This window comes from Cajanus cajan, chromosome 4 (assembly GCF_000230855.2).
Source record: "Cajanus cajan strain Asha chromosome 4, NIPB_CcT2T_4, whole genome shotgun sequence".
NCBI lineage: Eukaryota > Viridiplantae > Streptophyta > Magnoliopsida > Fabales > Fabaceae > Cajanus > Cajanus cajan.
In genome coordinates, this window is record NC_138520.1 from 56,507,378 (window position 1) to 56,523,477 (window position 16,100).

A 16,100-nucleotide genomic window follows, 5' to 3' on the forward strand; every position below is an offset into this window, starting at 1 on the left:
GCCAGCTATTCTTCAGAAAATCCTTCTGTAAAAACACTTGTGAATATCAATAAAATATCTATTCATTTTCTCTTCTCTCTTGACCATGTGATTATGCCTCTAAAATTGGTATTTCTAAAAAATTGTATGAAATTCCTTAATAATCGGTCAATAAAGAAAATTGGAGGGGTTCCTATAAAATCCATAATCTCCTGCATAAAAGGCTCACAAAAATATTCCCTCACGTCGATGACAGAAATTCCTCCAAGAAAAGGAGGATAGGGAGAGCCATTCATTTTTCTAAAAACATTAAATAATAAAACTTGCATTTGTGCATCACACACATTAGTTGCACATTCAAAGACCTTATCATGAGGCAATTGCATAAAATAGAAAAAATAGAAAATTGCTTGTGTATGACAGCAGTCAACAAAAGCCGAAAATGAAAAAAGGCAAGGATACAAACAATACTCCTCAGTTTGTACAGAATAATTGAGCCTGGAGAGGCTTGCTGAAAAAATACTTCCTCAGAATAATTAAGCCTGGAGAGGCTTGCAGAAACAATACTCTCTCACCATACAGAATAACCGAGCCTGGAGAGGCTTGCCGAAATAATACTCTCTCAGAAATAACTGAGCCTGGAGAGGCTCGCCGAAATAATACTCTCACAGAATAATTGAGCCTGGAGAGGCTCGCCGAAATAATACTCTCTCAGAATAACTGAGCCTGAAGAGGCTTGCCAAAATAATACTCCTCAGAGACATTTCTGTACAGAAAAAGCCAAAACCAACAAAAGAGGCAAAAATACAGAAAAAGCCAAAATCAACAAAAAATACAGAAAAAGCCGAAATCAACAAAAAAGGCAAAAACACAGAAAAAGCCAAAATCAACAAAAAAGGCAAAAACACAGAAAAAGCCAAAATCAACAAAAAAGGCAAAAAAATACAGAAAAAGCCAAAAACGACAAAAAAGGCAAAAGATTTAGAAAATCAATCGCCTCCCACAGAATAATTAAGCCTGGAGAGGCTTGCCGAAATAATACTCTCCAAAAGACGTCTCAGCTCGCATTCTCGGGCTGAACAAAAAAACAATACTCATGCAGAATAACTGAGCCTGGAGAGGCTTGCCGAAACAATACTCCCACAGAATAACTGAGCCTGGAGAGGCTCGCCGAAATAATACTCTCTCAGAATAATTGAGCCTGGAGAGGCTCGCCGAAATAATACTCCCCAGAGATATCTCAGCTTCCACTCACGGGCCAAATTCCCCAGTGAAAGCTATCAAAGCGAGATCAGCAAAATTCCCCAATGGAAGCATGATCCAAACAAAATATCCAAGTCAAAGGACTTAGACTTCCTCAGTGGAAGATAGCTTTCCAACTCAAACGAAGAGTGAAGCTAAGCCTGAAGAGGCTTTCTAAATAATACTTTGGGATACATAAGATCCCCAAATCCCCAGTCGCCTACTCAAGAGGCATTCCTACAAAAAGAAAAAAAAAAAAAAGATCAATAATCATTCCCCAAGTGGAATCCGGCTCTTGGCCAAACATCAAGCATCAAGATGATCTGCCTAACAGAAGAGGCTAATCACAATCAATGAAAAAATCCCCCAGCGGATAACAGCCTACACAGAGGCGATCAAACCAGAAAAACAAAAAGAGTCACCCGAATAAGGATAACCGGGATACTCCACCATCGTCGAAAGGACGTCAGCCAATCATAAGGCACCGCTTATCTCAGAAAGACCATCTTCGTGTCTACACCCCAGGGAAACAGAAATTCCTCAATGGGCACCAACTATGCAAAGGAAAGTTGGGACACAAGAACCTATGAGTAACTGCACATCCCCTAGACGGATCCCTGCGTTATCCAGCCCTCAGTGGCACAAAAATCAAAAACAATCGTCAAAGCAGCATCGTGGACTGTGGAGACAAAATCAAAATCAACATCCAGAACCCTCAGTGGATAATAGCCTACACAGAGGCTACAAAAATCAGAAAAATCAAAGAGAGACACCCGAATAAGGATAACCGGGATACTCCACTTACGTCAAAAGGACGTCAGCCAAACATAAGGCATCGCTCAAATCAAGAAGAGCATCTGTGTCTACACCCCAAGGAGTCAGAAATTCCCCATGGGTACCAACTATGCAAATGCAAGTTTGGGCACAAGAACCTATGAATGAATGCACATCCCCTAGACGGATCCCTGCGTTATCCAGCCCTCAGTGGCACAAAATCAGAAAAACGTCGAAGCAGCATAGTGGACTGTGGAGACAAAAAAATCATCTCAGATCCCTGGAGAGGGTAAACTCGCATTGCCGAAGTGATCAGAAGACACGGACGCAGACCCTGGAGAGGGCAAACTCAGTTGCCTAGGTCGTCAGAGACCAAACAAAGTCTGGAGAGACGGTACTCAAACAAAGTCTGGAGAGACGGTACTCAAACAAAGTCTGGAGAGACGGTACTCAAACAAAGTCTGGAGAGACAATACTCAAACAAGGTCTGGAGAGACGGTACTCAAACAAGGTCTGGAGAGACGATACTCAAACAAAGTCTGGAGAGACGGTACTCAAACAAGGTCTGGAGAGACGGTACTCAAACAAGGTCTGGAGAGACGGTACTCAAACAAGGTCTGGAGAGACGGTACTCAAACAAAGTCTGGAGAGACGGTACTCAAACAAAGTCTGGAGAGACGGTACTCAAACAAAGTCTGGAGAGACGGTACTCAAACAAAGTCTGGAGAGACGGTACTCAAACAAGGTCTGGAGAGACGGTACTCAAACAAGGTCTGGAGAGACGATACTCAAACAAAGTCTGGAGAGACGGTACTCAAACAAGGTCTGGAGAGACGGTACTCAAACAAAGTCTGGAGAGACGGTACTCAAACAAGGTCTGGAGAGACGGTACTCAAACAAGGTCTGGAGAGACGATACTCAAACAAAGTCTGGAGAGACGGTACTCAAACAAGGTCTGGAGAGACGGTACTCAAACAAGGTCTGGAGAGACGGTACTCAAACAAGGTCTGGAGAGACGGTACTCAAACAAAGTCTGGAGAGACGGTACTCAAAGAAAGTCTGGAGAGACGGTACTCAATCAAAGTCTGGAGAGACGATACTCAAAGTCTGGAGAGACAGTACTCAAGGTCTGGAGAGACAGTACTCAACCATCAGCGTCGTCAGAGGCACGTTGGTGTTCAACTTCCGGCTCGGGCGTCGAGTGAAGTTGACCCTGGAGAGGGTAAACTTAGCTACCGAGGTTGTCAGAAGCGCCGAGGTATGCAACAACCTGGAGAGGCTACTCAACAATTTTCCACCGGAAGACGCTACAAGTCAGAAGGTTGGCACATCACCCGGACAATTGGGTCAACTCCTTTACTTGTCAGCCGGTACACCAAAAGGCCGTCCGACTAAGTAAAGGGGGGGCAGCTGTAGACCCCTAAAATTGTCCGGGTCGGAAATAAAGCTTGAAGACTCTCGAAGACTAAAGGAAAGTCAGCCGGAAGGACTCCTGGAAGACCCTGGAAGACCCTAGGATGATTATCTGTAGGTTTAGAGGTCTTAGAGTAGCAAAAAATAAGAAAGTGGAGGGAATGAAGCCCAATACGGCCTCCCAAGAGTTCAGTACGGCCGTATTGAACATTTTAAACTACAATACGGCCGCACTGAACTCAATACGGCCGTATTGAAGTTCAATACGGCTGCATTGAACTCAATACGGCTGCACTGAACTTCAATACGGCCGTATTGAGGTTTTTGAACTTCAATACGGCCGTATTGAATTCAATACGGCCGTATTGTAGTTCAAAACTTCAATACGGACCGTATTGACCCCCAGAAACCGTATTGAGCCTCTTCCCTATAAATATGACGTCAATGGGACGTCATTTCACACTTTTGGACTGAGTTTTAACCCTCTTCTTGAGTATTCTGGGTTTTTTTGAGCAGTGCTCTGCCTAGAAATCACTCGGAGAGTTGATCCGACGAAGTTTTTGAGTTCTGAGCATTTTGCTTGAGTCTCAAACTAAGTCGAAGGGAAATCCATCGGATTTCCAAGTCAAAAATTATTTTTTAGGAGGGAGCGAGCGGTCTTGTAGAGGGAGGGAACGCCAAAACGCTTCCCAATTTCTGTCAAGATATATAAGAAAGCACGCTTCAAAGGTTTATATCTTTAAAGTCCCTTCTTTTACCGCTTTCTGTGTGTACATATTTAAACTGTCATCATGTAGATAGTTAATTTATAATTGCTTAGAATAAATAGGGGTAATTTAGTAATTTTGCACTATTATTTTTTAAATAATCTGTCATAGGGAACCCAAAAGGGGCGCTGTGGGGTGCTAACACCTTCCCCACGCGTAACCGACTCCCTTACCCGACTCTGGTTGTCATGGCCGAAGTCGATTTTTGAATCGATTGCCTTAAACTTCTTTTTCCAATGTTTTGAGTAAAACATTGGTGGCGACTCCACGAACCCTTCCTTTTTAAAAACCGCTAATCTATGGAGGGTCCCGCTTGGGATTAACATGGATTGGTGAGCCTTTTAATAAAATTGCTCGTTTGACAAGGTCTCAGTTTGAGAATAAGTCATTCTAGCAATCCATATAAATAAAAGAGTCCAACCATCCTTCGCGAATGCCGAAAGCCCGTTTCGGGCCGGTGGCGACAGCATCAACACTCTGTCCAAACCTATCTTAGAAGCATCAACCTATACAACAAAAAGTTTACTACGATCAACCAATGCTAACACTAGTGCACTAGTCGATCTTTCCTTAAAAGTTTGAAAACTACTCTCGCACTTACTATCCCCCACAAGGACAACACTCTTCCTAGACGACCTAGTCAAAAGTAATGCTATCTTAGAAATTTACTCAATAAATCTCTAATAGTAATGAGCTAACCCAAGAAACTCCTAACCTCATTAATAGACTCAAGTATCTCTCACTTAAGCACAACTTCTATATCAGATAGATCTACGACATACCTCCGCTAGAAATTACAGGACCTAGAAAACTCACTTCATACAATCAAAAATCATACTTAGGTAAATTAGCGTATAGCTGTCTTGGATACATCTTCATCCTCATCTCCAATATGATGATATCACGCCCTAAGGTCAATCTTACTAAACACATAAATACTTGTTAATTGATCCATAAGGTCATCTGTCCTCATATCAACATACATGCACATCAAATCATATTAGAATACCTACTTTAAACCTTCATATATATACCATTCCTAAGCATGTACGAATCAATCACCATTTACTCCATATAGCATGTACATGAACCAACTTTACCACATACCATCATATCATCTTAAACAATCTCTCAATGACAAAACCTCAAAACATCATATCCAAATCTATTTTTTTTTTTATTTTTTTTTATTTTTTATCCTTGCTATGCCTAACAACTCAAAAACATCATTATAGCATATACCTACCTTCAACAACTGTCAAAGAAAATGACACACAAAGAGTTATACTCATCCAAATGATCTCAAACCTATCTCAAAAGAAAGCTAAGAAAATAAGATACAACTCTTATGAAGACATAAGATTCCAAAAAGATCATCTTCTTAGCTAAAAAATTTCAAAAACCTCAGCAGATATATTCGGCGCTTACAGCTAGACCTTTGATCACTAAAGTAGCTATAACTGGAGTTCTAGACCTTCGTTTTACCTAATTCCAGTTCCATTGGAAAGATAACGTCCAAGGCTATAACTTTTGTGAAGACCATAAAATCTAAATCTGTCAATATGGTAGTCATAATGGCACAACAAAACTGCAGCCAAAATATCCTCTACACCAAACAGCAATAGTATATAAATATATCTAAGGCCACAAAAATACACCAACCCTTCCAAACTCACACCTCAACTTCGTATTCAAGTTTCCCACTACAATCCTAAACCAAAACAACTCACATATTTAGCACAACAGACTTAGAAAATAAAACTCACATGCTACCTAAACCATAAACGGTAAACATGCCAACACCAACACTCAAGGGAATTACCAACATTTCAATCTCTCGCCAAGGAGACAATCACCTTAGATTCAATCGCTACAACTATAGATGTCAGAAACTTCACCAATCGCAAACTCTTAGTACACTCGACAAATCAATGTATCACTCACATCTAAAGTTCTAGTTGGCTAGCACAAGGCTTCGTTCACTATTACTGGCACATATGTTTGCAACACGAGCGATACTATTTAACCACTACTTCTTACATAAGTAAGAAGTATCAACACCAATGAGTAATCATCAACTAAGCTATATCATGTCTTCCAGATAAATCCTAAGAACACAATGCACACAAATAAATAAACAAAATCAATCATCACATTAGCACATCAATAAGTTACAGTCAAATCATCACATTACTCATCTACCAAACAAGCATAGTAGACTCATAACTCACGGCCGATTGGATCGACCTGCTCTAATACCACTAAATGTGACACCCTTACTACCCCAACACATATATAATATAATTTAATTAAGAAGAATAAACTTTCAAAGGGTTCGTAAAAGGGTTCACATAAAACTTCAAATATGTTCTTTCTTCAATATAAGAGAATGACTGAAAAATAAAACTTGAAAGGTAAAATTTAAGAGTTTACAATTTTAAAATCATTTATTACAATACCAAATCCATATAAATATTCTGTCCTACAAATCCTCTGCCCCGATGTCACACTATCAGAGCATTCCCATAATTTAACTGTTGGCATTCTAGATGCCACTCGTAGCCGGATCTTCTTCACCTAAAATATCCACAGTTATTTATACGGTGAGAAAAGAAAATATCTATATGCAAAGTACATACAAACACATCACAATATAATCTCATAATTCATTATTTAATAAAATATATATATATATCAATCATTCATCATCTTCACATCTCAATTCACATTTAACATATCACATTTCACATACATATCTCAATCCATCATAATCCACACCAATTATACAATTTACAACATCATTTCCATATTCATAATTCATGTCAATCTTACAATTAACAATATCATTTCCACATCCATAATTCACACCAATTTTACATTTAACAAATATCATTTCCACATCCATAATTCACACCAATCTCACAATTAACACTATGCCAAGACCTCGCCACATCTGACACAAGTGATACGGGTTAATTGCCTCCCACACCAAACCAGGGTCACGCCCTCCCTGTAGCATCACTTACCCAGGGGCCGTGCCATCCCTAGTCATTAAGGAGTACGCTCGTCCCTGAAGCATCACCTACCTAGGGTTCGTATCATCCCTGATCATCCAGGAGTACGCTCGTCCCTGAATCATCAACTACCCAGGGTTCGTATCATCCCTGATCATCCAGGAGTACGCTTGTCCCTGAAGCATCCACTACCAGGGTTCGTATCATCCTCGATCCTTTAGTGTGAGGAACCACAATCACATTACAATCCACATAGTCTCTTGCAATTAACTCTGTGCCAGGGCTGCCATAATCCACATAAGTGGTGTGTGTTAACTGTCTTACTCATCCCACACCATGCTAGGGTCACGTCTTCCCTGTAGCACCACTTACCCAGGGGCCGTGCCATCCCTAGTCATTAGTGTGAGGAAACACATCGCAATCACATTTTTAATCATGTCCATACAACATCTCATCTCATATCACGATTCCATATCACATACACAATTCCATATCACATACTCAACAGATAAGTCTAACAAAATAAGGGTTTACACATCCTCAAGCAATTCACATCTCGATCATCAATTCTTATCAAATAATATAAGAATAACATTCATAAACTAATATAATAAACATTGGAATTATCAATTTAACATAATTTCAGCACAGTAAAACCCCTAATTGTTCCAAAACCTAGTTCACAGGCACTTTTCTACAATTTCGTTCTCTCTCACAGATCATCATTCTTACAAATTATTCGCATATTTATAATCCTCAACACGTACCGAATCTAATGGTATAATTAATTCCTCAAACAGAAATAATCCAATTTTTCCAAAACCAAACCTACAGGCACTTTTCTATAATTTCGTTCTCTCTCCTAGAGCATCATTTTTACAAATTATTAGCATATTTATAATCCTGAACACATACCGAATCTAATGATATAATTAATTCCTCAAACAGGAATAATCCAATTTTTCCAAAGCCTACCCTACAGGCACTCTTCTATAATTTCGTTCTCTCTCCTAGAGCATCATTTTTACAAACAAATTATATATTTATTGTCCTAAATATATACAGAATCAAATAATGCCAATAATTCTTCAAACAGAAATAATTGTAAAATTACTCATAATCCTAAGGGCTCTTCTTCTACCCAATTCCCTCATGCAACTCCACATATAAATAATCCCTTTTTCCCCCGTACCTGGATAAATAGGAACTCGGGCAGAACCTCCTCCTCTTTTTCCTTAAACAAGGATCGGAACTAAAACTGGAGTAGAACCTCATCCTTTGAGTTCCTCTTGGTCTTCAGAGAGAAGAAGAGGAACGAAAGAGAGAACAGAAGAGAACAGAGAGTGAGAATGAGAGGTGTGTAGAAATGAGAGGATTTGAGGCCTATTTATAGGATTTTTCGCCCACCTACCACTACGGCCCGTTCCAAAATCGGAACGGCCCGTTCTAGGCCCTTCAAACCTACGTAAATTTTTCAACTAGAACGGCCCGTTCCCAAACCAGAACGGCCCGTTCTCAAACCCAACAGAACGGCCCGTTCTGCTTCCAGAACGGCCCGTTCTCCAAACCAGAACGGCCCGTTCTGCTTCTACAATTTTGGCCATACTCACTATTCCAGAACGGCCCGTTTCAATATTGAAACGGCCCGTTCTGGGCCACGAATTGGGCCTTTGGCCCACGAAAAATGGGCTGTTACAATTTCCAGTTGCTGTAATCGATTACCAGAAACATTTTAGTTTGACAGAAAGAAGACTATAGCAGGGTAATTGCCACCAAAGAGTCAAAAGAGAACATGAAATGAGGCTAGAAAGAAGACTATAGTAGGATGAGAAAATAAATGTTGAAAGACCAATAATTATATAAACACAACAGAAGATACTTTAATTGAGACTCAAGAATGGAAGAACAAAATAGAATTATTGGAAAAAGAGAACAACACAGAGAAAGAAAAATCATAAAAGACATAACAGAATACTTAACTAACACTAATAAGTAGAAGCACAAAAAAAAATGATACGTATTCTTACTTAATTAAATCATAACCAAGAACTTCATAAAGATGGGTATATGCCAACTCAAATGGTAACTGGAGGCATATGATGCCAAAGATAATTATAGCATCATTTCTGAATCGTATGAGACGCCCAAGCCACTCATGTCTCTGAAATATTTCCTTCTCTTTAGCTCTATCAGACTCAAATACTTTCAAGAGTTCCATTGGGGGCTGCCAAGAGCTGGCCTTCCTGCCTAGAATCTTGTATCCTTGGTCAGCTGCAACTGCAGAACTAATAGGCCATCTATAATACCAAACACAAGAGAAAAGGTGTGAAGGAAAAGGGAAGAATCAAAGCAATTGAATGAGAAAAGTGATTGTACTGATCCCAAAAAAAGTAAGACAATACCTTGCTAACAGTGCATAATTTTTACGTTTCCAGAACTGAGAAAACATTATTGCCCAAAGTATCACTATGATGAAGAAAGCAGGAAGCACCACTAATCTCAATGACCTAAAATGTAACGAGGAGCCATAAAACCACTTAATTAGATGCAATACTATAGAAGAAGTGGTAGCATAAACAAAAACCAACAGACAGATTGGCTCACCCAAAATCTATCAATTGCAATGTAAGCCCACATGCAGCAGGGAAGAGCAGCCACCTTGTGAACATTCCAAGAAAAGCAAAATAGATTGCAATCTGCACATTATTCATTCCATCATTGGATAAGGAGAATGGACAATATCATTTTCAGATAATGTTATAAAGCTCATAGAGTCATAGTCACATTAACCTTTGCCCCATAGTAAGAATAAATCTCATCAATTGGCTGATTAGTTAAGTCCCACCAATGAAGTGCTCAACTTCTGAGAAGTTTCTTTCTCTTCTTTTCATCTATCAACCAAAAGCAATATTAGTTTAGGTTCAAGCCACACTAATCAAGAGAAAAAATGATGGCACATGTGAGTAAAAACACCATGCAAAGGAAAGACTTGCTTAACAATGTTCTCTGATTCCAATTTCTGAAGAAGATTCTCTCCAATTTCCCAATGGATTTCTTTTCCATCAAATTTAAGGGTTTTGGCTGACTTGCTGTTGTTTACCTGCAAATTCAATTTATAAGAGAGCCAAAATGTTACGACATGTCAATAGGAGAGTTCATACAACACTGCAATTCCATGGTAGTCATAGCACAACAATAAAGCTTATTTATTAACATGTCACATTTTTTGTATTCATAATCACAAGAATGCATTTTCCTAATATTTTCTTGAATTAGAAAGCTAAGGCACCTATAATCTGAGAATCAGATAAAATAACATGCAGCATGCAGCATGCGTGGAACTGGCTAACAAGCACATCAAATTACAAAGAGAGATTTCGATTGTAGAGAAGACAAATGTCTAACGAAAGAACTCACTATTCCATATATCAAGTGACAGTAGCACTGAAAACACTCACACCAACTGAAAACAGAACCATCAGGTTGTTTCACAAAAGCTTCCACCTCCTCCACCTCAAATTGCAAATCCATACCTGGCAGTTATTACAAGACACATTAACAGAAACATGGGAATTGCACAACCAGTCACATTCTAGTTAGCACCATCTGACACAGTGAACTTAAAAATAGTAATAAGAACAAATTCTCCCTTTGGGGGATTTGCATATACCAATAAGAGTCCGTTTTTTGATTTGTAGTTCAGCTGCAGCCCTCCCAAGTGTCTCCAAAGGTGCAGCCAACTAAACAAATGACAAATAAGTTTTAGCCACTCATCAAAAAGCTTCAATTAGACACTCAGAACTTGATTATATCAAAAGATTGATAGACCATGGAACAAAATTACTTAAAAAGTCCTTTTTAGAAAGAAAACCTAACCTTGATGAACTCATCTGCAATGCCAACAACTCTCTCAACAATAAACCCCATCTTCTCAAACTCCTTTACAAGGACTTCGATCCGCCCCATATAAAGCTCCCAAGTATCACCTACAGTAATAAAACATCAAAATTTAACAAGTTTCCAATTTTGATTCGTGAACCATGACCTTCCACATATAATATCCAGGCACCAATACAAATTTAGTTACCTGAACAGGACTTGCAGCAATAAGAACTCCACCAACTCCTCCACCAATGACACGACCATCAGGACTTGCAAGGGAAACAGTCAATCCACCAGTTCGATTGCGAGGGCCACCACTATCAGCAACCAATTAAGAGCCTGACAGGCACAATATCTCAAAACGCCCCTATTGAGGCCAAAGTCTGGAGCCAGAGTTCTCGGCTAGGGTTTCGGCACCGCAAACTGTTCGTGACGGAGGCTTCAAGGTTCGTCGGCGAGGGCGGAGGCGAGAGGCTGGCAGAGCTTTTCGAGCTCGTCGATAAGGGCGAGGACGGAGGGTTGGAGCGGAGGGCCTCCTCCTGCTCCTTGTTGAGCGGCTTCCCTTGGGAAACGGAATCCTCCATGGCGTTGATGCGGTTCAACTTCTTGCGGAGGCCGCGGAGGCTCATCACGGGGCCGTTGGCGACGTCGAGGCTTGCGGTGGATGCCATTTGAATGTATCACCCTTGTCATTTTCCTGAGCACAGCCAAAATTTTGAAAAGCATACACTACCTAGAACATAGGGGTCACCGTAGCAATTCAAAGAAAACAGGGAAGGAGAAATTGAAGAAGTTGAATAGAAAAGGAGAAATTGGAAAGGAAAAAGGTGAGATCTTTGTGTGATTAGATGATTACATTCGTGGGGAGAATTGGTTTCTCAAAGATGGGTCTCCAAGAGAACAGGGAAGGAAGTGTCGTGGCCGGCGAGGGAGTCTGGAATGTGTGCTAGGGCAGTGGAAAGCTGTGTTGTTCAATTTCGGAGGGAAGAATGAAATACTTGTTAAATTTCAGAGGGAAGTAAATGGGTTGGGGTTGGTTTCGGAGGGAAGAATGAAATACTTGTTAAATTTCAGAGGGAAGTAAATGGGTTGGGCTTGGTTTCTAATAATGGGTTTAGGAGCCCAAAAGTGGAAAAAACCCATAAGCCCAATTCATGACAACTTTATTCAGTCAATATTAAATCAAAACATTATAAAAATTATAACTCAAATCATAATAAAATCTCTCTAATATTTATAAAAATATTAAATTTTTAATATTATTTTTATTTTTATTTTTTTGAATAATGTATCAACAAAGGAAACTTTTTATTAGCAAGTGAAAAAGGCAACTTAAAATTTTGTCGCGCATAAACTTTCTTATTTCTCTAAATTTTACCTTCATTTCTAATTACACTTTTTCTTTTTTTTTTTGGAATTTTTTTAAGTACTTATGTGTGATGCTTATATGTATTATTTTTTAATTAGTTACTTTTTATATTTAATTATTTTTATTTCTTTCTTATACGTGTTAATTTTCTAATTATTTTTTTTAAAGTTATTTAGTTACTTTTTATATTTTTATTTTACTTTCAATCAAAATTTAATTATAATAATTTTTCTTTATTTTTAAAATGAAATAACATCCTATAAGTATTTAAATAATTATACATCCAACACTTTAAAATTATATAATTACTTTTTAACATATTCAAATACAAAAGTTTATTAAATTTTAAACACTTATAATATTATAAGATCTTATCATATAAAAACTTATTATATAAGATCTTAAAGAAGTTATTTCTTAAAACATATCATTATTCATTGATCTTATTACATAAAAACTTATTATATAATATGTTAAATAAGTTATTTCTTCAAATATATTCTTATTCATCGGATGTTTAATAGTAATATAATTTGTTGAAATCTTTAATATTAATATGATTCGTTGAATCTCTAATTAAAACTTACATCGTATAAAATCCAAATTAAAGAAAAAGTTAACAAACACATGTAGGACGACAACTGATAAACTAAAAAACCATAAAGAGAAAATGAAACACAAAAGGAAAGCAAATTATATATATACTCATTACCTATATTTTAAATATAATACTCATATATTTATACTCATTACCTATATTTTACTGATTTACTACTTAAATATAAAATTCATAAATCAATTAATAAAATGAAAATTTAATAAATTACTACAACTTGGAGAGATATTTTTTAAATCAATCAAGATTAAGAACAAAAATAATTATTTAGTGTAATTATTTTAAATATAATGTTTTAATTTTTAAATAAAGAACATTTAATCTAGCTAGGAAAAGTTACATTGACCCCTACTTGAAGTTTTTCTAAATGACGTTGTATATATATATTCTCAAATTTTTAAGAAAGTATTAATTTTCTTATTTATTTATTTAATAGTGACACATACAATTACTACTTATATAAGATAATACTATTTATATACTATATATTAAGAGAAAATAAATTATTAATACAAATATCAATAGATTTGATCTCTTATTTCATTTCAACTTTTGAAATATATATATATATATATATATATATATATATATATATATTTTAAATTAAATATCATGCACACTATGATTTAAAATATATATCAACTTTAAGTAATAATTTTAAAAAATGAATTGAGAAATTCTTATTTTCAAAATCAAAGATGAATGAAATTCATTTTTCATAAAAATGACATAGTATATATTGGATGTAATTAATTAGAAACAAATGATAGACGCATATAATTAATTTGCTTAACATAAATTAACTTTTTCCTCCCTTATTTTAATTAATAATGATATTTTGGGTTTTTCTTGTAGTGTATGTTATTTCCCTTCCTTTTTCTTTGTGATACATTTGAATATATAGTTCTAATATTTATTCATTTAAATCAATTCTAACTCATATTTTTCACAATATTAGGATACTTGAAAACACAAGATCGAGTAATACCTGTCATATTAATAACTTTCATGCAAAATAAAATATCTCCATTTTTTAGGTTGTGCTTATTTCTTTCATAAATCTAAATTAGATTATTTTATAAGTTTGCTTTTAAGCATAAAAATTAAGAAATTAAAGGATATTATTTTATTAACAAAAAATAAGAAATTTTTAATTTTTAACTAAAAATTTAAATTTTAAAATTAAAAATTATGAAATTAGAAAGATATTTTTCAATAAATAACTAAATTAGTTAATTATTATTTATTTTATATTTGTGGACATTATCTTCTTATAGTTATTTTAATGACTTTTATAGAATGTTTTAAAGGTTTTTAATAATTATTACTATTTTAATAATGAATATTTATGAAAATTAATTTTTGTAATATTTTGATTTTTAAGTAGCCCAGAACGGGTCGTTCTCAAACTGGAACGGGCCGTTCTAGACTACTAAAATAGCCTATTAAAATTAAATCGGAACGCCCCTTTCTAACACATAAATTTATGATCAATACGCAAATACAGAACAGCCCGTTCCCAAAGTGGAACGGGCCGTTCTAAAATACTAAAACAGCCAATTAAAACTAAAGCGGAACGGGTCGTTCCATACGTGGTTGTTGTACCTTAAAATTTGATTCCAGAACGCGCCGTTCTGGTTTCAGAACGGGCCGTTTTGGTTATACATGCTTCTTTTTGTTGTTTTTCTTATATTTAAATATAAATGTATAATTTTAATATCTCTATGGTTCCTATGAGAAACCTAAGAGTATGTTTGGATGAGGAATTTTAATGGGGTAATTCATTTGTTTGAAGAATTTTAAATTTTTGAGGTGAAATACTTTGTTTGGATGGAGAATTTACAAAGAATTTGAATTCCAAGCATTTGTGAAATTCTTTGAAATAATAGAATTTCAAATTCTCCCAAAAATGTAAGAATTTGAAATTCCTCATATTTTTTCCCCTTATTTCACTTATATATTTTATCTTATATCTTCATATTTTTAATTATTGAATATTCAAAAATACTTTAAAAATTATTAAATATTATCTAAATTAATTTTTAAAATTATTAAATATTTAAAAATTGGTTAACATTTTTTTTATAAAATTTTATTTAAAAATCTCAACATATAAATATATTTTTAAAAGCAATTTTATCATGATAGAATCAAATTATCATATCCAAATTAACAATTTAAAATTTAAAAAAAAATTGAATTGACTTATCTAAACAAAATATTTTAACAATGATAGAAATTGAAATCAAAGTAATTCAAATACCAAGAATTTCAAATTCCTTGAATTTGTAAAATTACTCATCCAAACACACCATTATTGAATGCAATTGTAATAGACAATTATATGAGTAAGATGTTTATTGTATGGATTAGAGTACTCTGTGAGTTCTTAAAAGAACCCTGAGAGAAACAAATAAACTATGCAACTTTATATTTTGCTTTTTGATTGTTCTGTTGTATTCCTTGTTGCGTGAGATGTATGAATATCTATTTAATTCCACAAATACATGAGTTTTGATTTGAATTAAACATGTTTGGTATTTCAATTATGAAAAAGATTATGTTATTCAATTTTTGTTATTTGTGTTATGGTATGTGGAGTAGAGGGTGTCACACAAATGATATATATTTATTATTAATAAATACATAAAAAAAAAATATATATATATATATATATATATATTATATTTTTATAATATTATTCATAAATTAATATCAATAATATTATTAGTATATTTATACATAAACTAATAATTTGATAAATATAACTTATTATATATTAATATACTTTTACAAAAATATAAATATACATATCTTATCTACTATATTTATATTTTTGTAAAAGTATATTAATATATACTAAGTTATATTTATCAAATTATCAATTTATCTATAAATATACTAAAAATATTATTGATATTAATTTATTAGCAATATTAAATTATTAATAATATATAAATTTTATTTATTTAGTAATAATAAATATATATCATTTGTTACATTAATAAAAATTATAGTATATGTTAACTTAAATAAGCAAATAA

At 35.0% G+C, this 16,100-nt stretch overlaps 1 protein-coding gene across 1 annotated transcript; it reads right to left on the bottom strand.

Moving 5' to 3' along the window:
- Positions 1-9,591: 9,591 nt before the first annotated feature.
- On the bottom strand, positions 9,592-11,134 carry LOC145957070 (anoctamin-like protein Os01g0706700). The gene is made up of 7 exons (XM_083073298.1): positions 11,066-11,134; positions 10,860-10,929; positions 10,607-10,722; positions 10,163-10,289; positions 9,980-10,080; positions 9,794-9,885; positions 9,592-9,696 (listed from the first exon to the last, which is right to left on the bottom strand). Exons 1-5 carry the CDS (start codon positions 11,114-11,116, stop codon positions 10,046-10,048), a joined length of 399 nt encoding a protein of 132 aa, XP_082929424.1. The 5' UTR covers positions 11,117-11,134; the 3' UTR covers positions 9,592-9,696; positions 9,794-9,885; positions 9,980-10,045.
- Positions 11,135-16,100: the final 4,966 nt, after the last annotated feature.